This window comes from Heteronotia binoei, chromosome 21 (genome assembly GCF_032191835.1).
Source record: "Heteronotia binoei isolate CCM8104 ecotype False Entrance Well chromosome 21, APGP_CSIRO_Hbin_v1, whole genome shotgun sequence".
Lineage (NCBI taxonomy): Eukaryota > Metazoa > Chordata > Lepidosauria > Squamata > Gekkonidae > Heteronotia > Heteronotia binoei.
The window spans coordinates 7,731,661-7,757,192 of record NC_083243.1 but is presented as its reverse complement, the minus strand read 5'-3'; the positions used below and the strand labels follow the sequence as shown (position 1 = coordinate 7,757,192).

Here is a 25,532-nt window from a genome sequence, read left to right as displayed (position 1 = left end):
TCCAAAAAAAGGCAACTAGAATGATTAAAAGTTTGGAACACTTTCCCTATGAAGAAAGGTTAAAATGCTTGGGACTCTTTAGCTTGGAGAAATGTCGACTGCGGGGTGACATGATAGAGGTTTACAAGATTATGCATGAGATGGAGAAGGTAGAGAAAGAAGTCCTTTTCTCCCTTTCTCACAATACAAGAACTCGTGGACATTCAATGAAATTGCTGAGCAGTCGGGTTAGAAAGGATAAAAGGAAGTCCTTCTTCACCCAAAGGGTGATTAACATGTGGAATCTACTGCCACAGGAGGTGGTGGTGGCTACAAGCATAGCCAGCTTCAAGAGGGGATTGGATAAAAATATGGAGCAGAGGTCCATCAGTGGCTATTAGCCACAGTGTGTGTGTGTGTGTGTATTGGCCACTGTGTGACACAGAGAGTTGGGCTGGATGGGCCATTGGCCTGATCCAACATGGTTTCTCTTATGTCTAGGGCAGTGATGCTCTGTATTCTTGGTGCTTGGGGGGGCACAGTGGGAGGGCTTCTAGTGCCCTGGCCCCACTGGTGGACCTCCTGATGGCACGTGGGTCTTTTGGCCACTGTGTGACACACAGTGTTGGGCTGGATGGGCCATTGGCCTGATCCAACATGGCTTCTCTTATGTTATGGTTTTAAGCTGTGCTGCATGTTGCCCTCACCTTTTTTGCATATGCATTGGAAGGCAGCAGAGGTCTTAGTGAGCAGCTTCTGCTAAGCATATACTGGGGAACTGCCTCACCCTAGAACTAGATGGACTCTGCAAGTATGGCCCTGCTTGTGGGACAAGTGTGAGGGGTCACCCAAGCAGGGACCCCCCTTTGCAGCTGGAAAATATGACCAAGGGTTTCCACAGCTTTCTCCCAAGTTGGGGTAGGTCATGGTAGCCAGAGGGGATCAGGTTTTATCAGACTCACTTCCAAAGAAGGGACTTTTAAAGGTGGGCTGGGAAGGGGCGTGATATGATCAAAGCTGAGAGGAAAAGAGATCTTGGGGTTATCGCTAAATAAAAATGTAAACTCCCAAGAAAAAGGCAAACTCCAAGCTGGAATTAGTTAGAAAAAGAATTGAGAAATAAAAAATGCCAGTATTATAACTGAGCTGTATAGATGTACAATGTCCTCCTTTGGAAATGTGGTGTCCCCATATCTCAAAAAAGATGGCTTTCTGGAAGAAATGCAGAAGAGGGGAAGTCATGATCACTGAGGATGACTGTCCCTAATGAGTTGGGGACTTGCGTTTTGAAAAAAAGATGAATATGGGAAGACATGAGATGGGTTATGCACGGGGCAGAGAAAGGGAACAGGTAATTGTCATCTTCTTGGCCCGCTAGAACTCAGCAAAAGGATAGACAAAGGGAAATACATCAAGTAATTAGATGGTGGAGGTCAATGCCGTTGTAAGTGCATGAGCAGATAGCTTTGAAAGAGGATTACACAGAGCCATGGGGAATGGGTCCATCAGTGGCTACTAGCTGTGGTGTTCAAGGAAAACATCCCTCTTCATAGACAGTAAGCTAAATACCAGTGCTAGGAGGCAGCATCAGCGGAAGGCCTTGTCGTTTAGTAGCCCTGTAGGGATAGTAGGTTTTTATACTCTGCTTTTGTCTACCTTAAGAGCCCCGTGGCACAGTGTTAAAGCTGCAGTCCTGCAGTCCTAAGCTCTGCTCACGACCCGAGTTCGATCCCCGGCGGAAGCTGGGTTTTCAGGTAGCCAGCTCGAGGTTGACTCAGCCTTCCATCCTTCCGAGGTCGGTCAAATGAGTACCCAGCTTGCTGGGGGACAGTAGATGACTGGGGAAGGCAGTGGCAAACTGCTCCGTCAAAAGTCTGCTGTGAAAATGTTGTGAAAGCAAGGTCACCCCCGAGTCGGAAACGACTGCTGCTTGCACGGGGGGCCTTTCCTTTCCTTTGTCTACCCTAAAGAGCGTCAAAGCAGCTTGCAATCACCTGTCCCTTCCTCTGCCTGCAACGAGCACCTTGTGAGGTAGGTGGGGCCAAGAGAACCATGACTGGCCCAGGGTCACCTAGCTGGCGTCATGGGGGAGGACTGGGTATTCAAACCCAGTTTGCCAGAGTACAATCTGCTGCTCTTAACTGCTATACCACACTGGCCCTGGCCGTAGGATAGAGCAGACTTGTCATTCATTCAATTTAATCACATGAGGAAGTGTTACATATTGCAGGAAATCTCCCCAAGTCTGACATTTGGGAATTGCTTAGTAGACATAACAGCGCAATCTGCCAACAGTTCCAAATCATAGGTACGCTGCTGACTGTTTTAAACTGGAAGCCTAGAAGAATTTCATGGCCTTGTTAAGTGTGTGGTGTGACCCTATACGATCGGTTTCAGGGCCTTGTTAATAGGACCATCGGACAGCTGGAGGGAAGTAAGCCTTTGAGAAAAATCAGCCTACCAGCTGACAAGCTCCATGTGCTCAGGGACCCTTGAGTCCACCTGTTTAAGGTCACGGCAGTAGCTGAATATCTTACACCCCACTCCTTTGTTTCTATGGCAGCAAGTCCCACTGCTTGCACTGGAATTTGCTCACAAGGAGGCAGTGTTGTCACACAAGTCACCTTAAGCAATTCACCTGAGTTCTGAATGCTGCCCAGCCATGAAGTGTCGTCCGTCCATGGGAAGGTCCACGAAGGAGATAAATGCTGTGACACAGCTGAGCGGGAGCTGCTGATAGTCCCTGGTGCTGCTGCTGCTGCTGCCGTTCAGTCCAACCCTTCCCTTACGGGAAGAGACTTTGCAGGGCGGTTTTCCCACTCTGACGTCAATTCTCCTTCCTCTACGCTGAAGACTAAAGTGCTTTATTCTGTGGCACGTAGGAAGACCCAGCAGAGCAGAAGTAGCAGGAAGTCCTTGGGCCGGGGAGAGGGCACAGGTCATAGCATCATAGTGTTGGAAGGGTCATCTAGTCCAACCCCCTGCACAATGCAGGAAACTCACAAATACCTCCCCCTAAATTCACAGGATCTTCATTGCTGTTGCTTGGTGCTACCTCGGCCCCTGCTGCCGCAAAGGAGGCACTGGACTGAATGGTGGCAGCACTGGGGAGAAGCCATCCCTACCCCCCACCCGCTTCAAGAGCTTATGGGGGGTTAAGGCCAGGGCTTTTTTCCCTGGCTGGCCCAACCCACTATGCAGCAGCCACGTCTTCCTCGGCAAGGTGGTGTGAGTGAGCTCCTGCTGGGCTTTTTCTACCAAAGAAGAACTGGTTAAGGCCAGTGTTCTCTCTAAGCTGAGTTAGTGTGAGCTAGCTCACGGATTTTTAGCCTCCAGCTCACACACATTTGTCTTAGGCAAAAGGGCCCCAGAACAAACGTACTTCATGCAGTAGCTCACAACTTTAATGGCAGAAGTTCATGAAGTTGATTTTTTGCTGTGTGGTTCAGTTTCCTCCACAGCTTAGAGGGAACATCGGTTAAGGCTGTTCTGGAATGCAGGAGGAACAGCAAATGGGGCAGCATGGGGACCACTGCTTGGCATGCAGAAGGCTCTAGGTTCAATCCTTGGCACCTCCAGTTAAAAGAACTAGGCAGGAGGGGATGTGAAGGACTTCTGCCTGAGACCTTGGAGTGCCGCTGCCACTCCGAGCAGACAATACGGACCTTGATAGACTGATTTTTATAAGGCAGCTTTGTGTTCGTGACTCAAGTATATTCCTGCCAGCTCTGGTTCCCCTCTCTAAATTACTAGGTTTTGTTACAAAAAAAAGAGATCTTTTAAGTGAGCAGATAGACATTTTAGTTATAAACCATCTCCAAAGTTTATCGTGCGCATTCAAGTAGCAGGGTTCCTTAATTCGATGGCAACACCTTCAAGCCGCAGCACGTTTAGAGCCCACAGGTAATGGTTATTAGACTCAGAATGAAATTTATTAAGTCCCCATTCTTCCGCTTGACAAGACTTTCAAAAAACTGAATAAATAGAACAAATGTCTTCCATGACAGTTAAGTACCACAATGAAATGGGACAGCCCTCCCAGCTGAGAATAGCCCTCTGGGTGGTTCGGTGAAGCCTGATCGGGTAACTTCTGTAATAGCCTTCATTTTGCTCACAATGCCCTGAACTTAGTACGGCAGGTGGATTCGCCATACGTTCTATTGTCGAGTGAGGATAAAAAAAAAAAAGTGCTAGAACGATTTATGTAAAGTGCCTAATCCCATCAAGTTCCTGAGAACGTGATTTAGGATATGTCGCAGGTGCTGAACATGGCAGAATCTTTTGCCCACCAACATAAACACCAAGTCCAAGCAGGTAAGGTGGGGATGTGTGCACTGGGCATCCTCTGCTCTCAGCGGGGAGAAGACTTGCCGCATCCTGTTGGAGGCATCAACTGTGGGGTCACCTGAGGTGTTAAGCAAACATCCTAATCTCTGTAACTTTTGACTAAAGCAGAACCAATTGCACGAGCTATCTCAGTTGGGAAGACTGCCCCTAGGATTCTTCTAGGGCGTATGAAATGTTGAGGTACATTCATGACAACAGGAGCGACCGTTAAGCCCAACTAAGAGCTCGTGTTCACCGTTCCTAAGTGAGAGAAATTGCAGAAATCAGCCTAAACCCGTCAGAACTGTTCGGCTACTCAGAAGAAGCAGCAGAGAACTTTAGAAAAATACGAGGCAAGAAAACGTATCAGGTAAAAATATATATACCCTTTGGTTTAGAAAACCATCTCCTTTCGTAATATTCTTTTACGTCCCCCTTAACAAAAAAGTCACATCGTATGAACAGTAGGAAAAATAGGTTTCAGGGTTTGCAAAGAAACCTAAAAGAATCCATCTGCAGCATTTAAATATTTGTTGTCCCGTTTTCAGAGGCAATTGTTCCATCTACAGTAAATAGGCGTTTTCCACAAAGAGAATAAAGAGGGCAAGTTTCAGCAGGTCTTTAGTTGAAGAACCTTTGATACATGTAGTTTTCTTCAGACACTGAATATCCAAATTTTTTATAAAAGGCTACATTCTTGGGCAGACACTCCAGAGTGATTTTGTAACAATTCAGTCGCTTGCTTAGCAGTGTAAGCGTGGATGTCAATCTAAACAGGAGGGGGAAAAGAGAATTAGGGCTTTGAGAAAGGACAGCTGGCCAAGGTTATCACAAAAGAGGGGGTGAGGCTTTTACAACGGGGGTGTGCAAAACCACAATCTTTCTGCATGTTGGTGCTGTGACACCATCCCCAATACGGTTACCAGCTCTGGTTTGGAAAATTCCTGGAGATTTGAGCCAGTTGTAATGCCAATACAGTCCACCCTTCAGTTTCTCCAGCGGAACATCTGGAGATCAGCAGATCTCCCAAGTTCCACCAAGAGCATTGCCACCTTACTGAATGGACGTGCTTTAGATTAAGACAGAAAAGGGGAGGGGACACACTCAGTTTCCAACCTGCCTTTGAGGAAGGTGGGTAAAAGCAGCAAGGAGGTGGGAGCTCAGAGGCAGGTGTGGGTGGCTAACAAGGAAGAAGGGGATGGCAACAGCCACTGGAGGGGCATCCACAGAAGTAAGTAAAGTAAAGTAAGTAAAGTAAATTTATTTTTATATCCCGCCCTCCCCCGCCAAAGGCAGGCTCAGGGCGGCTCACAGACATGGGACAACCATGATTTCGATAAAATACAATCAAGACAAAGGCAAATTAAAATACAATTAAGTTACCGTTATAGATTAAATTAAAATAGATAAAACAGCTGTTATAAGTTAAAAGTTAATAGTTAAGGTGCTACAGTTTCACAGTCATATATAAGATGGCTAGGTGGCTACAAGTCAATTTAGCCGGGTTCTATCTTAAAAGCAAGCTGAAAGAGGATGGTTTTGCAAGCCCTGTGGAACCGATTCAAGTCCCGCAGGGCTTGCACCACCTCTGGGAGTTGATTCCACCATCGGGGGGCCATTGCTGAAAAGGCTTGCTCCCACGTTGTTTTCAGTCTAGCCTCTCTTGGCCCAGGGATTTTTTAAAGGATTTTTAAAAAAGAAGCTGACCTTGAAAAGAGCTGGAAAGCTTCATGCAGACTGCGCACCCAGAAAACAGACACACCCAGTTTTAACTTGCCTTTTAAGCCTTCCAGCCAGAGACAGAAATAATATTATCTTCTCGTTATCCCTGGGCCAAAAGAAGCCCGCTTAAAATCCACTAGAGACAGGGCCTTCTCTGTTATGGCCCCTACATGGTGGAATCAGCTGCCGGAGGAGGTGAGGGCCCTGCGGGACCTTGTTCAGTTCCGCAGGGCCTGTAAGACGACCCTCTTCCGGCTAGCTTATACCTAGCTGAGATGAGAAACTTAATGTAGCCTGCCGGACTCCTGTTTACATAGCCTTGGAATGTTTATTGGTTTATTGGTCCTAAGGTTTTCTCTGTTTTAAAGGTTTTAATTGTTTATTTATTCAAATAATTGTTTAATTTCATGTCTGACTAACTATTGGGAGCTGCCCTGAGCCACTTGTGGGAAGGGCGGGATACAAATCATAAATAAATAAATAAAATAATATTACACTTGTATCCCTCAGGAGATCAAGAGGAGCATTTTGGCCTAAAACCACCCATGAGGGCCTGTTTATTTAGAAAACGTGTAAACAGCCTCTTCAAAAACCTGCCTCAAGGAGCATTACCAGGGTAAAATGCCTATCTACTTTTCCAGCACGAGATCTGATGAGCTGGGGCTACCCTTTTTGTGCGTGAGAGAGAGAAATTAGCGATGAAACAGTTTTCTGGCCCAAGAAGCCCACTTTTAATTTGACCGTGGGACCTTGGCTTCCTTGGGAATCGGCGATGACAGCCGTCAGTAGATACTCACAGTTTCCCAAGCTGCTTTCCTCGACATTCCCCGCTCACGACAACGTCTTCTATTCTTCCCCTCTGTGGAAATGTGCAACAAATTCTCCTCAGCTGTGTTCAGCAAGAGCAAGTCTAAGGTAGCAACGCTCAGTGAACTTAATGGGACTCCCTTCAAAGTAAACGCGGGCGGGATCCGCTGAGGCGAACCAAGAAACACACTTCTGATAGGGACGTAAATTATTTAACATTTAAATGATAAGGACACATTTACAAGGATAGATTCCTGTAAGCATTTCTTCATACACTGCCTTTTTCCCAGGAGGGGCCCAAAGCGGCTTCCCCTCTCCTCTGTTTTCTCAATAAGCCTGCCAGGTCGGCTAGGCTGAGTGTGTGACCAGCCCAAGCTAGCTTCCATGGTGGAGGAGAGGTCTGAACTCGGGTCTCCTGGATCCCAGCCACATTCTAGATACCACCCCATGCTGGCAAAAGACCAGTGGACAGGGGAGTCCATCGTGGAAAGCCAAGAGACAAAGAAGAGCCTCTCGACAATCCCTCCCCTGTATCTGATAACTCAAGATAGATTGCCATGTTCATCTGTCGGTAGCAGTAGAAGAAAGCAAGAGTCCCAAAGCACTTTAAAGGTAAAGGCAGTCCCCTGGGCGAGCACCGAGTTCTTACTGACCCACAGGGTAATGTCGCATCGTGACGTTTTCTTGGCAGATTTTTCATTACGCGGTGGTTTGCCTTAACCCCCAGCGAGCTGGGGACACTTTAAAGACTAACCACATTTGTGGCAGGGTAGAACATAAGAACATAAGAGAAGCCATGTTGGATCAGGCCAACGGCCCATCAAGTCCAACACTCTGTGTCACACAGTGGCAAAAAATTTTATATACACACATACACTGTGGCTAATAGCCACTGATGGACCTGTGCTCCATATTTTTATCTAAACCCCTCTTGAAGGTGGCTATACTTGTGGCCGCCACCACCTCCTGTGGCAGTGAATTCCACATGTTAATCACCCTTTGGGTGAAGAAGTACCTCCTTTTATCCGTTTTAACCTTTCTGCTCAGCAATTTAATCGAATGCCCACGAGTTCTTGTATTGTGAGAAAGGGAGAAAAGTACTTCTTTCTCTACTTTCTCCATCCCATGCATTATCTTGTAAACCTCTATCATGTCACCCCGCAGTCGACGCCTCTCCAAGCTAAAGAGTCCCAAGCGTTTCAACCTTTCTTCATAGGGAAAGTGCTCCAGCCCTTTAATCATTCTAGTTGCCCTTCTCTGGACTTTCTCCAATGCTATAATATCCTTTTTGAGGTGCGGCGACCAGAACTGCACACAGTACTCCAAATGAGACCGCACCATCGATTTATACAGGGGCATTATGATACTGGCTGATTTGTTTTCAATTCCCTTCCTAATAATTCCCAGCATGGCGTTGGCCTTTTTTATTGCAGACGCACACTGTCTTGACATTTTCAGTGAGTTATCTACCACGACCCCAAGATCTCTCTCTTGGTCAGTCTCTGCCAGTTCACACCCCATCAACTTGTATTTGTAGCTGGGATTCTTGGCCCCAATGTGCATTACTTTGCACTTGGCCACATTGAACCGCATCTGCCACGTTGACGCCCACTCACCCAGCCTCAACAGATCCCTTTGGAGTTCCTCACAATCCTCTCTGGTTCTCACCACCCTGAAAAATTTAGTGTCATCCGCAAACTTGGCCACTTCACTGCTCACTCCCAACTCTAAATAATTTATGAACAAGTTAAAGAGCATGGGACCCAGTACCGAGCCCTGCGGCACCCCACTGCTTACCGTCCTCCACTGCGAAGACTGCCCATTTATACTGACTCTCTGCTTCCTATTACTAAGCCAGTTTTTGATCCACAAGAGGACCTGTCCTTTTACTCCATGACTCTCAAGTTTTCTAAGGAGCCTTTGATGAGGAACTTCTGTGAGTCATAGCTCACATGTTCAGATATCAGACCCTGCACCACAAATGTAGTTTTTAAAAGTGCTACTGGACTATGACCTTTTCTACAGTATCTGACGTTCCAACAGTAACAGGCTTCGTTTAAATGAGTGCTTTTAAAGAATGAAATTGACACCCCTAACGTGTGGAGGGACTGGAAGGAGCTTGGGCAGGAATCGGGAGTTGTATCTCACCATTCCACTCACAGGCGTGCCTTCGTGCACCCGAAAGCTGGCCGTCCCCCTGACCTGCGGGTGTCAGGCTGGGAGAAGCCGCCCTGGAAAGCAGAACGGCAGGATACAACCCTCTGCAACCCCTTCAGCAGGAACCTGAGAGCCAGTTTGGTGTAGTGGTGAAGTGCGTGGACTCTTATCTGGGAGAACCCGGTTTGATTCCCCACTTCTCCACCTGCACCTGCTGGAATGGCAGCTGCTGTGAGAGCCCTCTCCAGCCCCACCCACCTCACAGGGTGTCTGTTGTGGGGGAGGAAGGGAAAGGAGACTGTGAGCTGCTCTGAGACTCTTCGGAGTGGAGGGCAGGATATAAATTCAATATCTTCTATTTTCTTCTTCTTCTGTTTATCAACACAGCCCTGGGCACTCAGTCAACACCAGAGTCTGGGATACTTACCCCCTGGAGGTCCACGCACCTCTACGGCTTATTCCATCATTGCCAAGGACTAGGACAGCGTGTTGGAGGAGAATTTTATGGATACCATGGACCCACCAAAAAAAAGACAAACCAGTAGGTTCTATAGATCAAATCAAGTCTGAACTCTCCCTAGAAACTAAAATGACCAAACGGAGGCCATCATACTTTGGTCACATTAGGAGAAAAGAGTCACAGGAAAAGACAGTAACGCTAAGAAAAGTCGAAGGCAGGAGGAAAAGAAGAGGACCGAACAGGATGGACTCAAGAAGAAGATGATGATATTGGATTTATATCCCGTCCTCCACTCCGAAGAGTCTCAGAGCGGCCTACAATCTCCTTTCCCTTCCTCCCCCACAACGGACACCCTGTGAGGTGGGTGGGGCTAGAGAGGGCTCGCACAGCAGCTGCCCTTTCAAGGACAGAGTCTCAGAGCGGCTCACAATCTCCTTTCCCTTCCTCCCTCACAACAGACACCCTGTGAGGTGGGTGGGGCTGGAGAGGGCTCTCACAGCAGCTGCCCTTCCAAGGACAACCTCTGCCAGAGCTATGGCTGGCCCAAGGCCATGCTAGCAGGTGCAAGTGGAGGAGTGGGGAATCAAACCCGGTTCTCCCAGATAAGAGACTGCACGCTTCACCACTATACCTAGTGTAGTGGTTAAGTCACAAACGCCCTGAGCGAGGCTGTTAATGATAGGATGTTTCAGAGGACATTAATTCATAGGGCCACCGTAAGCTGGAAATGACCAGACGGCACTTAACATGCACAGAGTAAGCCCCAGAGCTTCTTTACAACAACAACTGTGTTTCACCACATTATACATACCTTTGCACACGAATGAGTGAATTTATGTTCTATAACTAAAGTCGCGGTGGCCACAATTTGTCCTAGATTTGTGTCTTCCACCACCGTCACGTAGTAGTCTCCAGAACTCTTCATGTGTTCAAAGGTTTCTGTGGAAAAAGGAGTAGGGGCAACCTTGGTAATGTACGTGGCCTGCTTTTCCCTAGGCCCACCCCCACCTCTTCTGGTAATTTCTCCTAGCAGCACTGCCCACCTTTAGCTATTCAGAGGGTATCTCACTGTACCTCGGAAGGACCTCTTATGAAGCAACTGAAGAATGCAGCTTACATAGGAACATAAAAAAGAATCGTGCTGGATCAGACCAGTGGTCCATCTAGTCCAGCATCCTGCCTCACACAGTGACCAACCAGTTCCTCTGGAGGGCCAACAACAGAGAGGCCGAGGCCTTCATAAGGACATCAGAAGAGCCCTGCTGGATCAGACCAGTGAGAGTCCATCTAGTCCAGCATCCTGCCTCACACAGTGACCAACCAGTTCCTCTGGAGGGCCAACAACAGGGCAGAGAGGCTGAGGCCTTCATAAGAACACCAGAAGAGCCCTGCCGGATCAGACCAGTGGTCCACCTAGTCCAGCCTCCTGCCTCACACAGTGGCCAACCAGTTCCTCTGGAGGGCCAAGAACAGGGCACAGAGGCTGAGGCCTTCATAAGAACATCAGAAGAGCCCTGCTGGATCAGACCAGGGAGGGTCCATCCAGTCCAGCCTCCTGTCTCACAAAGCAGCCCACCAGTTCCTCTGAATGGCTAACAACAGGGCAGAGAGGCCAAGGCCTTCCCCTGATGTTGCCTCCTGGCTCTGGGATTCAGAGATGACTGCCTCGGAGTGTTGAGGTTCCCCTCAGTCACCAGGACTGGTCCCTTTTAAAGCCACCTAGAACCGTGGCCATCACAACATCTTCTGGAAGTGAACGTCACGGTTTAATCGCTCCATGTGCAAAGAAGTATTTCCTTTTGACCATCCTGAACCTGCTGCCCGTCAGTTTCGCTGGGTGTTCTTGCGTTCTGGTATTTTGGGAGACAGAGAAATATTCCTCTTGCTCTGTTCACCCCAGGCATAATTTTAGAAACCTCCATCATGTGCCCCTCCCTTAAGCCTTCTGTTTTCTAAACTGGGAAATCCCAACTCAGACTGTCCTCGTAGGAAAGATGCCTCCACAAGCTCCAACCAGCAGGTTGACCAAGGACAGGTGGAAAGAAAAGATTTCTCCGGCGTTGACCTTTTGAGTCTCTCGCCGATGATCTCAGCAGGGTTTCCTCCAGTGACAGCCGGACCACGAGAGCTTAGGGCCAAGCTGGAAGGTGGCGCGAGACTCTCTCGTTGCTCAGGCAGCGACAGGCTAACCCAGCAGGACCTGTGGAATCGGCAGCTTCTCTCTCACCGCTTCCAAACCAGCAAAAAAAAAAAAAAGGGACAAAATGCAACTTACTGGTGAATTGCTCCGGGTTGACAACTCCAGTTTCCGTCAGCTGGCCCAGAACTTTTAAAAATCCTGCAACAGAAAAGATTTTTTTTTTTTTACAGACACGATTCACGAACAGCGGTCAGCTTTTAAAAACCCACGGCACGAGCACTGCTCGGATGGCTCTGACGCACATCTGAAGCCTCGTGTGCCCTAGGGGACTTGTGAAGAGGACCTATCACTCCCCACCAGGTCTTCCAAGAGCAGTGAAATCCCCCAGCACAATGAAAGAAGTAAGAGGGACACTTGGCCTCCCTTGATCCAAAAGGCCCACCCCCACCTCTTCTGGTAATTTTTAATTTAATTCACAGATTTATATCCTGCCCCTTCCCGCAAATGGGCTCAGGGCGGCTTACAATAGAAGAAGAAGATATTGGATTTATATCCCACCCTCCACTCCGAAGAGTCTCAGAGCGGCTCACAATCTCCTTCCCCTTCCTCCCCCACAACAGACACCCTGTGAGGTGGGTGGGGCTGGAGAGGGCTCTCCCAGCAGCTGCCCTTTCAAGGACAGAGTCTCAGAGTGGCCTACAATCTCCTTTTCCTTCCTCCCCCACAACAGACACCCTGTGAGGTGGGCGGGGCTTGAGAGGGCTCTTACAGCAGCTGCCCTTTCAAGAACAACTCCTGCGAGAGCTGTGGCTGACCCAAGGCCATGCTAGCAGGTGCAAGTGGAGGAGTGGGGAATCAAACCCAGTTCTCCCAGATAAGAGTCCGCACACTTAACCACTACACCAAACTGGCGCAATAGAAGTGTAACATACTTACAAATTAAAACATCCTAAAAGCATACAGCATAAAAAAAATCTGAGGGCAATGCAACGTTTTGCTCCTACGACTGATGAAAAACATGAGACACGAGGTGCAAGTTAAATGTCTCATTTAATGTCTCATTCAGTTGAACGTCTCGTTTAAACTGCGCTGCGACCCACTGGCAAAGAAGCAACATACGCTCAGTTTTGATGTCAGAGATCCGATAGTCCTCGCAGCATGCCAGCCAACGCACTTGGGCAGATCAGCGACGTGTTCGTATCAGGGCTACCCATTCCAAGAACGACGGATGGAATCATCTGGTTTTTCTGCTGACCTTTGAGCCTGATTTCTCACTCCAGCCCTGGCCGGGGTGGTTTTTGGTCCATGTAGGTATCATAATCCCCAACATAGCCGGGGAGGGGATGTCGAAGAAAGGCCCTCCTTCTTCCAGCACCAGCAAAACAGCTGGCAGGATCCAACCCTAAGATTTTGGTTTGAAAACAGCCAAAAGGTACAGTCAACGATACCTTCTCTTGCAGGTAAGTTTCAGGAGGATATCCCCGTCGCTTTGCAGCAGAACAGTTAGATTCAAATCCAGGAGTACTTTAGAGACCAACAAGATTTTCAGGGTATAAACGTTTAGGAGTCAAAGCTCCCAAAGTGCTACTGGACTCAAATCCAAACATTCCCCTGAGGGACTATAAAGTCAAGGTAAAGCCAAACCCAGAACACAGGGTGGCTCCAAGCAGGCTGCTGGAAGCAGCTTTCATGGGAGGTTGCTTTGAACAGAAAGAATCTTGAGGAGTGTTGGGTTTGCCTACCAAGAACAGGACAGGTCCCTTGGATGATAAGTCTATAAGTGTCCCCTAGCCATGGGAACTAAAGGGAACCTCCACATTCAGAAGCAGTCAACCTCTGAAAATCAGTGCCAGGAGGCAACATCAAGGGAAGACCTTGACCTCTACATCCTGTTGTTGGTCCTCCAAAGGAACTTTGGCCATTGTGTGAGATGGGATGCTGGACTAGATGATCACTGGTCTGATCCAACAGGCCTCTTCTGACATTCTTACAAAGGCCTTGGCCTCTCTGCCTTGTTGCTGGCCCTCCAGAGGAACTGGCTGGCCACTGTGTGAGACAGGAGGCTGGACTAGATGGATCCTCACTGGTCTGATCCAGCAGGGCTCTTCTGACGTTCTTACAAAGGCCTTGGCCTCTCTGCCTTGTTGCTGGCCCTCCAGAGGAACTGGCTGGCCACTGTGTGAGACAGGATGCTGGACTAGATGGACCACTGGTCTGATCCAGCAGGGCTCATGTTCTTATGAAGGTCTCAGCCTCCATGCCCTGTTGTTGGCCGTGCAGAGGAACTTGCTGGCCACTGTGTGAGACAGAATGCTGGACTAGATGGACCACTGGTCTGATCCAGCAGGGCTCATGTTCTTATGAAGGCCTCGGCCTCCATGCCCTGTTGTTGGCCCTCTAGAGGAACTAGTTGGTCTCTGTGTGAGACAGGATGCTGGACTAGATGGACCCTCACTGGTCTGATCCAGCAGGGCTCTTCTGACGTTCTTAGGAAGGCCTCGGCCTCTCTGCCCTGTTGTTGGCCCTCCAAAGGAATTGGTTGGCCACTGTGCGAGACAGGAGGCTGGACTAGATGGACCCTCACTGGTCTGATCCAGCAGGGCTCTTCTGATGTTCTTAGGAAGGCCTCAGCCTCTCTGCCCTGTTGTTGGCCCTCCAGAGGAACTGACTGGCCATTGTGTGAGACAGGAGGCTGGACTAGATGGACCTTCACTGGTCTGATCCAGCAGGGCTCTTCTGATGTTCTTAGGAAGGCCTCGGCCTCTCTGCCCTGTTTCAGGCCCTCCAAAGGAATTGGTTGGCCACTGTGTGAGACAGGAGGCTGGACTAGATGGACCCTCACTGGTCTGATCCAGCAGGGCTCTTCTGACGTTCTTAGGAAGGCCTCGGCCTCTCTGCCCTGTTGTTGGCCCTCCAAAGGAATTGGTTGGCCACTGTGTGAGACAGGAGGCTGGACTAGATGGACCCTCACTGGTCTGATCCAGCAGGGCTCTTTTGATGTTCTTAGGAAGGCCTCGGCCTCTCTGCCCTGTTGTTGGCCCTCCAGAGGAACTGGTTGGGGGCCATTGTGTGAGACAGGAGGCTGAACTAGATGGACCCTCACTGGACTGATCCAGCAGGGCCCTTCTGATGTTCTTATGAAGGCCTCAGCCTCCAAGCCCTGTCGTTGGCCTTCCAGAGGAACTGACCCAGGAGGGTTCTTCTGATGTTCTTACGAAGGCCTCGGCCTCTCTGCCCTGTTGTTGGCCCTCCAGAGGAACTGACTGGCCACTGTGTGAGACAGGAGGCTGGACTAGATCTGATCCAGCAGGGCTGATCCAGCAGGGCTCTTCTGATGTTCTTATGAAGGCCTCAGCCTCCATGCCCTGTTGTTGGCCCTCCAGAGGAACTGGCTGGCCTCTGTGTGAGACAGGATGCTGGACTAGATGGACCTTCACTGGTCTGATCCAGCAGGGCTCTTCTGATGTTCTTAGGAAGGCCTAAGCCTCCATGCCCTGTTGTTGGCCCTCCAGAGGAACAGCTTGGCCCCTGTGTGAGACAGAATGCTGGACTAGATTGGCCACTGGTCTGATCCAGCAGGGCTCTTTTAATTTTCTTACCATTATGGAAGACCTTGGCCTCTCTGCCCTGTTGTTGGCCCTCCAGAGGAACTGGCTGGCCACTGTGTGAGACAGGAGGCTGGACTAGATGGACCCTCCGTGCTCTCATCCAGCAGGGCTCATCTGATGTTCTTATGAAGGCCTTGGCCTCTCTGCTCTGCTGTTGGCCCTCCAGAGGAACTGGTTGGCCTCTGTGTGAGAGAAGAGGCTGGACTAGATGGACCCTCACTGGTCTGATCCAGCAGGGTTCTTCCGATGTTCTAACAGGCAGAATTTTCATGACAGGAGGAATATCATTTCTTGTGCACAGCCCTACAGATCTCTCACTGTTTTCATTTAATTCAGTCAATTAAAGAAAAGAAAATGAACTTGGAAGGGGATGATACCTCGGTTGAAGTCACCCATGCACAGAGGTCTCAAAAGTAAGCCGTTGCCAGGGTCTTCGGGAGAAATGGCAGGAGAGAACGTCACGCTACTCTGGCTCCAGTCCAGCTCATGAAGAAGGCGGGGGTCATACAGGGGCACACCATCAGCCTTGACTGTTGCTACAGGCATCATGGCCGCAGGACGGTGGGAAGAGGCCTCCTGAAATCCAAAGACACACCTTTGGTCAAACAGCTGCTGCCTAAAAATGCTTTTGGGGCCAGTTCTCCCTCACTTGTCCTCTTTTGCATCCAGCATGCTATTCTCTGCTTTTGGGGAAAACTAGAACACTTTTATTCTCAAGCACAGAAAGCACAGGCTGGGCCTAATAAGAGCATTCATTAGCATGCATAAACACAATTCAGAATCAAACATTTACATCATGGTTCCCCAATGTGGTGCCCTCCAGTACTCTCCTTGGTACCCACCAAGCTTTCCAGACAGCGAGCTGGGCCACTGTAAGACAGAGCTTGTTATTGCCTGCTCACATCCAAATGAAAAGGTTTTCTACTGGAGGATCAGGAGGACTGGGGAGCCCCTGGACTTTCGTTAGCCTGTGGTTCCGTTCCCCCTTCAGCCTCTCTTTTCTTCCCAGGAGGGGTGAGGTAGGAGGTATTTGGCTCCGCCTCCTGTGCCAGTCCTTTTGGGGTAGCACTGCCTACCCCTCTCAAAATTACTAAGATCAGGGAACCTTGGTTTACATAATAAAAGGATGGAACTAATACATTTTCAAAGTTAATTAAAATACGAATATTCCTACTACAGATGGGCATGAACTGGCTCACAAACCAGACCAAGGAAAGGTGAACTGAATGTTGAGGGTGGGAAAGGGGTCTGAACTAGTTCTACCCTTGAAGTCGAAAAAGGAAAGGACCAAATGATCCTGGATCCTGCCAGCTGTTCACGACAAATTTTGGCCAGTTTCGGCAGGTCAACCAGCATCAACTTTCCACAAACCTTCACATGGAGATGTGTTTTGGTTTGCGAACTGATACATTTTAATTTAATTTAAGTAGATCAGTCTTCTCAATCAGGATAGCTTCAGGGTTTCACCATGGTGTTTAGTGCCCATGAGATTATTTTGCCACTGTTTCTGTGGTCCTCTGGTCAGATTCTGAAAGGTCCTTTAAGAGAAGTCGGGGCTCTTTTTGTAGAAAAAGCCCAACAGGAACTCATTTGCATATTATGCCACAAATCCCTGACATCACCATTGTTTTGCACAGGGCTTTTTTTTTTGTAGGCAGAGCCCTGCAGGAACTCATTTACATATTAGGCCACACCTCCTGATGCCAAGCCAGCCAGAACTGTGTTCCTGCTCAAAAAAAGCCCTGAGAGGAGCTAACATTATCTCTCGGCTCGGCATATATAATGAAGGAAGAACAATGTGCACTAGATTCAACAAGCAGAGTTCCACAGGGCAGACCTTCTGTTCACATGGGATTCTTGGGGGGAAACGTTTGGTCCTTTTGCCTTTTTTGCCTTCAAGGGTAGAACTAGCTCAGACCCCTTTCCCACCCCCAACGTTCAGTTCACCTTTCCTTGGTCCGGTGCCCTTAGACTGACAGGACACAAAAGATGCTGGAATTAAATATTGGAGGGGGGAAGGTATAGGTATCAGGATAGCTTCACTGAAAATGTCAAGGCAGTGTGCGATCGCAATAAAAAAGGCCAACGCCATGCTGGGAATTCTTAGGAAGGGAACTGAAAATAAATCAGCCAGTATCATAATGCCCCTGTATAAATCGATGGTGCGTTGGAATGCTGTGTGCAATTCTGGTCACCGCGCCTCAAAAAGGATATTATAGCATTGGGAAAAGTGCAAAAAAGGGCAACTAGAATGATTAAAGGTTGGAACACTTTCCCTATGAAGAAAGGTTAAAGCGTTTGGGGCTCTTCAGCTTGGAGAAACACTTGACTGTGGGGTGACATGACAGAGGTTTACAAGATTATGCATGGGAAGGAGAAAGTAGAGAAAGGAGTACTTTTCTCCCTTTCTCACAATACAAGAACTCGTGGGCATTCGATGAAATTGCTGAGCTTAAAACGGGTTAAAACGGATAAAAGGAAGTCCTTCTTCACCCAAAGGGTGATTAACATGTGGAATTCACTGCCACAGGAGGTGGTGGCGACTACAAGCATAGCCAGCTTCAAGAGGGGGTTAGATAAAAATATGGAGCAGCGGTCCATCAGTGGCTATTAGCCACTGTGTGTGTGTACGTATGTATATATATATAATTTTTTTGGCCACTGTTTGACACAGAGTGTTGGACTGGATGGGCCACTGGCCTGATCCAACATGGCTTCTCTTATGTTCTTATGTGACACAGAGTGTTGGACTGGATGGGCCATTGGCCTGATCCAACATGGCTTCTCTTATGTTCTTATGTGACGCAGAGTGTTGGACTTTATGGGCCACTGGCCTGATCCAACATGGCTTCTCTTACGTTCTTATGTTAAGGTAGAATGCCACGTGGTCCTGCTATTGGGTTTTCCATTGCTCCTCTGCCCTCCCAATTTGCCTTCAACCATACCTTGAATGTCATTCTCCCCATTTCTCCCTTTTTTGACATTGAGTTGCCCCTGGCTTATAGGGACCCTGTGGGGTTTTCAAGATAGAGACTTAACAGAGGTGATTTGCCATGGCCTGCTTCTGCAGAGCAGCCCTTGTTTTCCTTGGTAGTTGCCTATCCAAATACTAACTGGGTTCCACCCTGCTTAGCTTCCCAGGTCTGACAAGATCCAGCTAACCTGGCCTATCTAGGTCAGGGCCATTTCTTCCTTAGTTCCCAGATATAATGAAAAACTTGACATACAATGACTGCAAAGCAACTCCTAAATCCCAGCATCTGTGACGCAACAAAAAGTTAATAAAAATTAGTGTTGACTTTTCCCATCAGACTGGTTCTTTGAACACAGGGTTAAACAAATGTTCTAAGTTCAAGGCCTGCTAGAGAGGTGCTTCCATGAATTACTTTCAGAAGAGTGACTGGTGGTGCAAGAACCACCGCTACAGTATATATTCTCTATTGTGAGCTGTAATCTTTCCAGCCTGTTCCCAACAAACTAGCATTCCAGTGTTCCTTAAAGAGCAAGCACTTATAGCCTTGCCAATAGATGAATGTACTGTAGACCGCCATTGCTACGGGGTCTAATTGGAGAAGAATCTGAGATGGGCAGAACAATTTGACTTTTCCAGCGTGCAAGCGGCAAAGCTGCACGCGTGCTTGACGTGAAATCTTCTCCAGAGCACTGTTTTTGGGAACCGCAAGGCCAAACTAAAGTCTTGCAAGAAGCTCAGGGAACCCTGCCTAATTATCACATTGCCTGTAAATTGGGACCCCCAGAAATTTGCAGCAATTAGTTTGGTACGTGCAAAGGAATCTGGACTTTCACCGCATGAATAGCCGCATACACCCCAAACACCGCACCGCAAGCCCGCTTTTGAAACCAAAGGGCCTTTCAACAGCAGTACAGGAAATGCAAGGGAGAGTAATGATGCTGAAATGGGGGGAAGGGGATCCCCAAAATGGGCATATCTAGGGTCTTGGACACACTCAAAGTAGCTCTTTAGACCCCAGTCCAAATTTCTGCTGGGTTCCACAGAGTCATTCAGCTGCTCACCAGAGGTGAACGGTCCCCCACCCTGCTCTGGGGCAGCCCCCTGCACTCTAAGCACAGTTTCCCAGACCTCTACCCCAACTGAGAGCCAATGTGGTGTGGTGGTTATGAGTGTCAGACTAGTATCTGAGAGACCAGGGTTCAAATCCCCACTCTGCCTACGGAAGCTCACTGGGAGACCTTGGACCAGTCACACGCTTTAAACCTGACCTACTTCATAATTAAAATAAGTTCTCCATAGGGCAGTTTCCCTCCCCACAGCAGGAAGCAGCACAAGCTCACCTTCTGCAGGAGCCTCAGTCCAGGTCAACCAGCCTCCCTGCTCCAAAAGCTCCCTGCATACAGCCCAGAATATGGGGAAGCAAAATGCCGTTGCAACCAGATAAAAATGTGCCTAAAGTCAAACTTTGTGGCATTCTGCCAGGGAGCGTGCACTGGATGCCGCGTCACTTCTGCACGCTTTATCACCTTTAGGGTACAAGCGTCTCAGTTCCTGTTGAACACGCAGCAAAGCGCTGTGTGCCAGTCAGTCAATAAAGATTAAACAAATGGAAAGGAACTGTTTGCTGTAGACAGAAGGTGGAGAAACCGGACGAGGAACTAGCTGGCTGTATCCTGGATCTCTCCCCACTTTGCCTGAGGCCGCCTCCTTCTTGTTCACGTTTCCAAAGCTGGAGTAATCCTGATTTAGACAACTGATACGCTTTACAAGCTCAGAAATTAGTCTCTCTCTCTCTCTCTCTCTCTCTCTCTCTCTCTCTCTCTCTCTCACCAGAAGAAGAAAGGCTTAAGATGCTTGTCTAAGTTCCCCCGCCTTCTGAAGTTAAGCATGTACCAACTGGAGGGATGGCCTTTTCCATTGGCAATACCCTCCTGTGGAATGCCCTTTGCAGCATTCTTGTATTTTAAAGGCCAGGTGGAAACTTTGTGTTCCAAGGCATTTAATATATAACTTCTGCCCTTGCTTAAATAACTGCTGCCCGATGTATTGCTCCACTACCAGCACCTGAGATCACATAGGTAGCAGGGGATGCAATAAAGGTGAATAAGAAATGCCTATCAGAAGAACTTGAGAAGCACTGCAGTTAATGGGTCTCACAAATGCCTTCAAGTGACTTGGATTTATGGGGACCCTATGGATTAATGACCTCCAAAACATCCTCCCATCAACAGCCTGCACAGGTCTTGCAAACTGAGGGCCCTTGTGGCCTCTTTGATGGGAGTCAATACATCTCATGTTGGGTCTTTCTCTTGTCTCACATTAGTACCCCATTTCATTATCTGATGAAGTGTGCACGCACAAAAAAGCTTGCACGCTGAATATGAACATATGAAGCTGCCTTATACTGAATCAGACCCTGGGCCCATCAAAGTCAGTATTGTCTTCTTAGACTGGCAGCGGCTCTCCAGGGTCTCAAGCTGAGGTTTTTCACACCTATTTGCCTGGACCCTTTTTTGGAGATACCGGGGATTGAACCTGGGACCTTCTGCTTCCCAAGCAGATGCTCTACCACTGAGCCACCGTCCCTCCCTAAGACTTTGTTGGTCTTAAAGGTGCTACTGGACTCCAACTTTAAGAACATAAGAACACAAAAGAAGCCATGTCGGATCAGGCCAATGGCCCCTCCAGTCCAACACTCTGTGTCACATAGTGGCCAAAAAAACCAGGTGCCATCAGGAGGTCCACCAGTGGGGCCAGGACACTAGAAGCCCTCCCACTGTGCCCCCCCAAGCACCAGGAAGACAGAGCATCACTTGCCCCAGACATAAGAACATAAGCCCATCCAGTCCAACACTCTGTGTCACACAGTGGTCAAAAAACCCAGGTGCCATCAGGAGGTCCACCAGGGTCCAGGGCACTAGAAGTCCTCCCACTGTGCCCCCCCACCCCAAGCACCAGGAAGACAGAGCACCACTGCCCCAGACATAAGAGAAGCCATGTTGGATCAGGCCAATGGCCCCTCCAGTCCAACACTCTGTGTCACACAGTGGTCAAAAAAACAAGGTGCCATCAGGAGGTCCACCAGTGGGGCCAGGACACTAGAAGCCCTCCCACTGTGCCCCCCCAAGCACCAGGAAGACTGAGCATCACTGCCCCAGACATAAGAGAAGCCATGTTGGATCAGGCCAATGGTCATCCAGTCCAACACTCTGCATCACCCAGTGGCCAAAAGACCCACGTGCCATCAGGAGGTCCACCAGGGGCCAGGGCACTAGAAGCCCTCCCACTGTGCCCCCCCAAGCACCAAGAATACAGAGCATCACTGCCCCAGACATAAGAGAAACCATGTTGGATCAGGCCAATGGCCCCTCCAGTCCAACACTCTGTGCCACACAGTGGCCAAAAAAAAAACCCAAATGCCATCAGAAGGTCCACCAGTGGGGCCAGGACACTAGAAGCCCTCCCACTGTGCTCCCCCAAGCACCAAGAATACAGAGCATCACTACCCGAGACAACGATAAGCTGTGGCTAATAGCCACTGATGGACCTCTGCTCCATATGCTTATCCAAGCCCCTTTTGAAGCTGTCTACGCTTGTAGCCGTCACCTCCTAACAGAACTTTGTGATCTCATTAAATTTGTAAGACTGCGGTGCTATATAACATTCTTGGAAATGAGGCTAATATAGATTAATTACGCTCTCCTTGTGTCTGACATGGCTGCTCTTTTGCTAGCTAAAACAAATTGCAGAGGGCCAAATGAAGCCTCACAAAATCATCGAAGTGGCAAATGCACGTGAAAGACACATATACAACCTGACGCGTTTTGGCCCGCAGAGGCCTTCTTCGGAGGTCAAATACAACAAAGTCACAGTTGCACTTATAAATCAATAAGCAATTTATCTAAGACCCCAAATGCAATGTTCCAATCTGGAAATGAATGACACCATTTTTGGAAGGCCACACATACACCTGGCTTTATGTCAGCAGCAATTATATATACGGCAAATAATAATATTGCAAATGTGCACCTTACAGTTTAGGGCATAAGAGTAAAATCCTCTGATCGAGGCCAGTGAAACATCTGCTTGTATGATGCACTTTTGTCTATAACTGGGGTGGCCAAACCGTGGCTCGAGGGCCGCATGCGGCTCTTTCACAAGCATTGTGTGGCTCTTGAAGCCCCGCCGCCACCACCCCGCCGGCTGGCTTGGAGAAGGTATTTGTGTCTTCAAATCACTAAGCCAAGCCAGCTGGCAGTCTGGAGAATGTATTTAAAGTTGCTTTCTTTCCACCTCTCCCTCCCAATCTCCCTTCCTTCCTCAAACATCTGGCGTTCATGTCCTGCGGCTCTCAAACATCTGACATTTATTCTATTCTCTTACGTTAAAGCAAATTTGGCCACCCTTGGTCTATAACTATTGATGTTCTTAACCTTTGGCCCCTTGGTATTCTGAATGTCCTTTGGAAGTGTTTGATTGCTTGGTTTAGTTTCTCTTCCTCTCTCTTGGTGGTTGCCCTTTTGCTGGCAGCAGGCTTCACCTCCCACCCTTCTGTGTGGGGAAGAACCAAACAACTGATATTGTAATGCCCCTGTGCACGTCTATGGGGCGGCCTCATTCGGAATACTGTGTACGGTTCTGATCATCCTGTCTCCAAAAGGTCAACCACAAAGAGACATAAGAGAAGTAGTAAAGTCTCAAATGGTCAAATGGGCAATCAATGTGAATAGAGAAATACAAATGGATTCGTGGGAGCACCTTTGGAAGAACTCGATGAAGATCTCAACCTGTCAGAGTATTAAAGAGAACTGTTTTAAGATGATGTATAGGTAAAATTTATTTGTATCCCGCCCTCCCCGCCTAGGCAGGCTCAGGGCGGCTATAGGTGGTATATGACTCCGAAAAAGCTGGCTAGGATGAGTAAGAAGATGTCGGATAGATGTTGGAAATGTAGAAAACATGAAGGTTCTTTCACATGTGGTGGACTTGTGAAAAAGCGAAAGAATTTTGGAAGATGATGCAACAAGAAATCTCCAAAATTTTGGGTTATGATTTTAAGAAAACTGCAGAGACTTTTTTGCTTGGATTACAATTAGAAAAATTTCCAAAGGAAGATAGGACTTTAATTTGGTACTTGCTCTCAGCTGCTGGGATATTGTATGCGCAGCTGTGGAAACAGGGAAAAATACCCGAGAAATTGGACTGGATTGTGAAAGTGAGATGGACAAATTAACTAAAACTTTAAGAGACTATGATTTAGATATATTCAAAAAGGAGTGGAAGAAATTTAAAGGATATATGGAGAAAGAATGGAATATAAAAAGTCATTGGACAATTTATTAGTATTAATGAGAGAAGAAAAATATTGAACTTTGATTGGTTAGCGGTACCTTTGTAATTGAATTTAAATTTATAACTTCGGGGAAGTCAAATATTGGAGGGAGGGGGGTTGAAATATCATATGGGTTAGCATAGAAAAGAGACAATTAATTATTGTAACCATATGTTATTAATAAATTGTTAAAACACGAAAAGGTACAGAGGAGGGCAACCAAGATGGGGAGGAAAGGCTGGTCTGGGACTGTTCAGTTTAGCAAAGAGACGACTTAGGTGGAGACGTGATAGAGGTTGATAAAATGATGATGCTTGCGGTGGTTGACGAAGAAAGCTTTTGAGAGCTCAAGGACATGCAATGAAGCTGATGGGCAGGAGGTTCAGGATGCACAAAAGGAAATACTCCTTTACCCAGAGAGTGACAGAAATGTGGATGTAGCGATGGCCACAGGCATAGATGGCTTTAAAAGGGGGGCTAGGTAGATTCCTGGAGGCTAGGTCTATCAGTGGCTACTAGTCAAGGCGGCTGAGGGGAACCTCCCCGTTCAGAGGCACTAATCCCCTGAATCCCAGAACCACGAGGCTTAGGCCCTGTGCCCTGTTGCTGGCAGACCAGGGGGGACAGGTGGCTGCTGCGTGAGGCAGGAGGGACCACGGGGTCTGACCCAGCTGGGCTCTTCCGCCGCTCAAAGGGACCTCCCCCTTTCCAGTTTATCCCGCCAGCTGCCAAGGTTCAAATTCCTGCCCCTGCAGAGCACCGCTCAGCATTGGCCCCCTCACTGCAAAAAGGAGGCGAGGACGACCCCAGCCTGCCTCAGGTAGGGTCGCCAAGTCCAATTCAAGGAATATCTGGGGACTTTTGGGGCGGAGCCATAAGACATTGGGGGTGGAGCCAGGAGCAAGGGTGCGATAAGCACTTTTTAACTCCAAAGGGAGTTCCGGCTATCACATTTAAAGGGGCCGCACACCTTTTTAAATGCCTTCCCTCCTTTAAAAACAATGAAGGATGGGGGCACCTTCTTTGGGGGCTCATAGAATTGGACCCTTTGGTCCAATCTTTTTGAAACGTGGCGGGTATTCTGGGTAGAGGCACTGGATGCTATGCTGAAACTTTGATGCCTCTACTTCCAAAAACCAGCCCCCCAGATCAATTCTCCATTATACCCTATGGGAATCGTTCTCCATTGGGAGTAATGGAGCGCCCAGCAGACATTTCCCTCCCCCCCCTGCTTTCTGATGACCCTGAAGCGAGGGGAGGGCCTCCAAACCGGGGGATTGGCAACCCTACCTACCTGGCAGGGCTGTCGTGCGACCTGCACCAAGGAGGCGCTTTGGGGCCCCCCAAAAGGGAAGAGATTCGTGGTGTCGCTTCTGGGGAGGGGGCTCGTCGCCTTGGGGGGGGGGGGGGGAGAAGGCAGGCAGGAGCCGCAAAGGCGCTCTGCACATGCTCAGAGGCACTCTTCCGATGGGGTGACAGCCGCAGGATGGGGAAGGGTGAAGCGCGCGCACGGCGACGCGCGCCCCTCACCCCTCAGCGCGCGCGCGTTCACGTCACTCACCCCTCAACGGTCTCAACCACCCCGCGCGCGCACGCGCTCTCTCGCGCCCAACGGCTCTCCCTCGCGACGCCGGTTCTTAAAAGCGAGCGCCGGCCGCGCATGCGCCGAGCCTCACCGACGTGGCCGGTCCGTGGGAGCGGCGCCTCGCAGCCCTTCACCTCCGAATACCCCCAAGGCTCGGACCCGCCCATCTCCTCCCTCCTGGCCACGCCCACCGCTACGGCCGCGGAACTGCCGACCCAGAACCCCAACGCGCCTGCGCGCTCGTCTAGCTGAAGCAGGGCGGGGGAGGGGGGGAAACAACGGGGCCGTGGATGCGCATGCGTAGTAGTCCACCAGGCCGGGCGGCCTGGAATTTTAGTTCCCACGCTCCCCCTCCCCTTTTTTTAAAGTAACACAGCTCCAATTGTTAGTCTTGTTGCACGCGGTGCTTTACTGTGCAGAAAGGAAGGAGACCAGTGTCTGC

At 48.9% G+C, this 25,532-nt stretch overlaps 1 protein-coding gene across 1 annotated transcript; it reads right to left on the bottom strand.

Moving 5' to 3' along the window:
• Positions 1-3,892: 3,892 nt before the first annotated feature.
• Positions 3,893-25,261, bottom strand: GNPNAT1 (glucosamine-phosphate N-acetyltransferase 1). The gene is made up of 6 exons (XM_060261116.1): positions 25,067-25,261; positions 15,577-15,775; positions 11,727-11,789; positions 10,263-10,390; positions 6,825-6,886; positions 3,893-5,074 (listed from the first exon to the last, which is right to left on the bottom strand). Exons 2-6 carry the CDS (start codon positions 15,746-15,748, stop codon positions 4,927-4,929), a joined length of 573 nt encoding a protein of 190 aa, XP_060117099.1. The 5' UTR covers positions 15,749-15,775; positions 25,067-25,261; the 3' UTR covers positions 3,893-4,926.
• Positions 25,262-25,532: the final 271 nt, after the last annotated feature.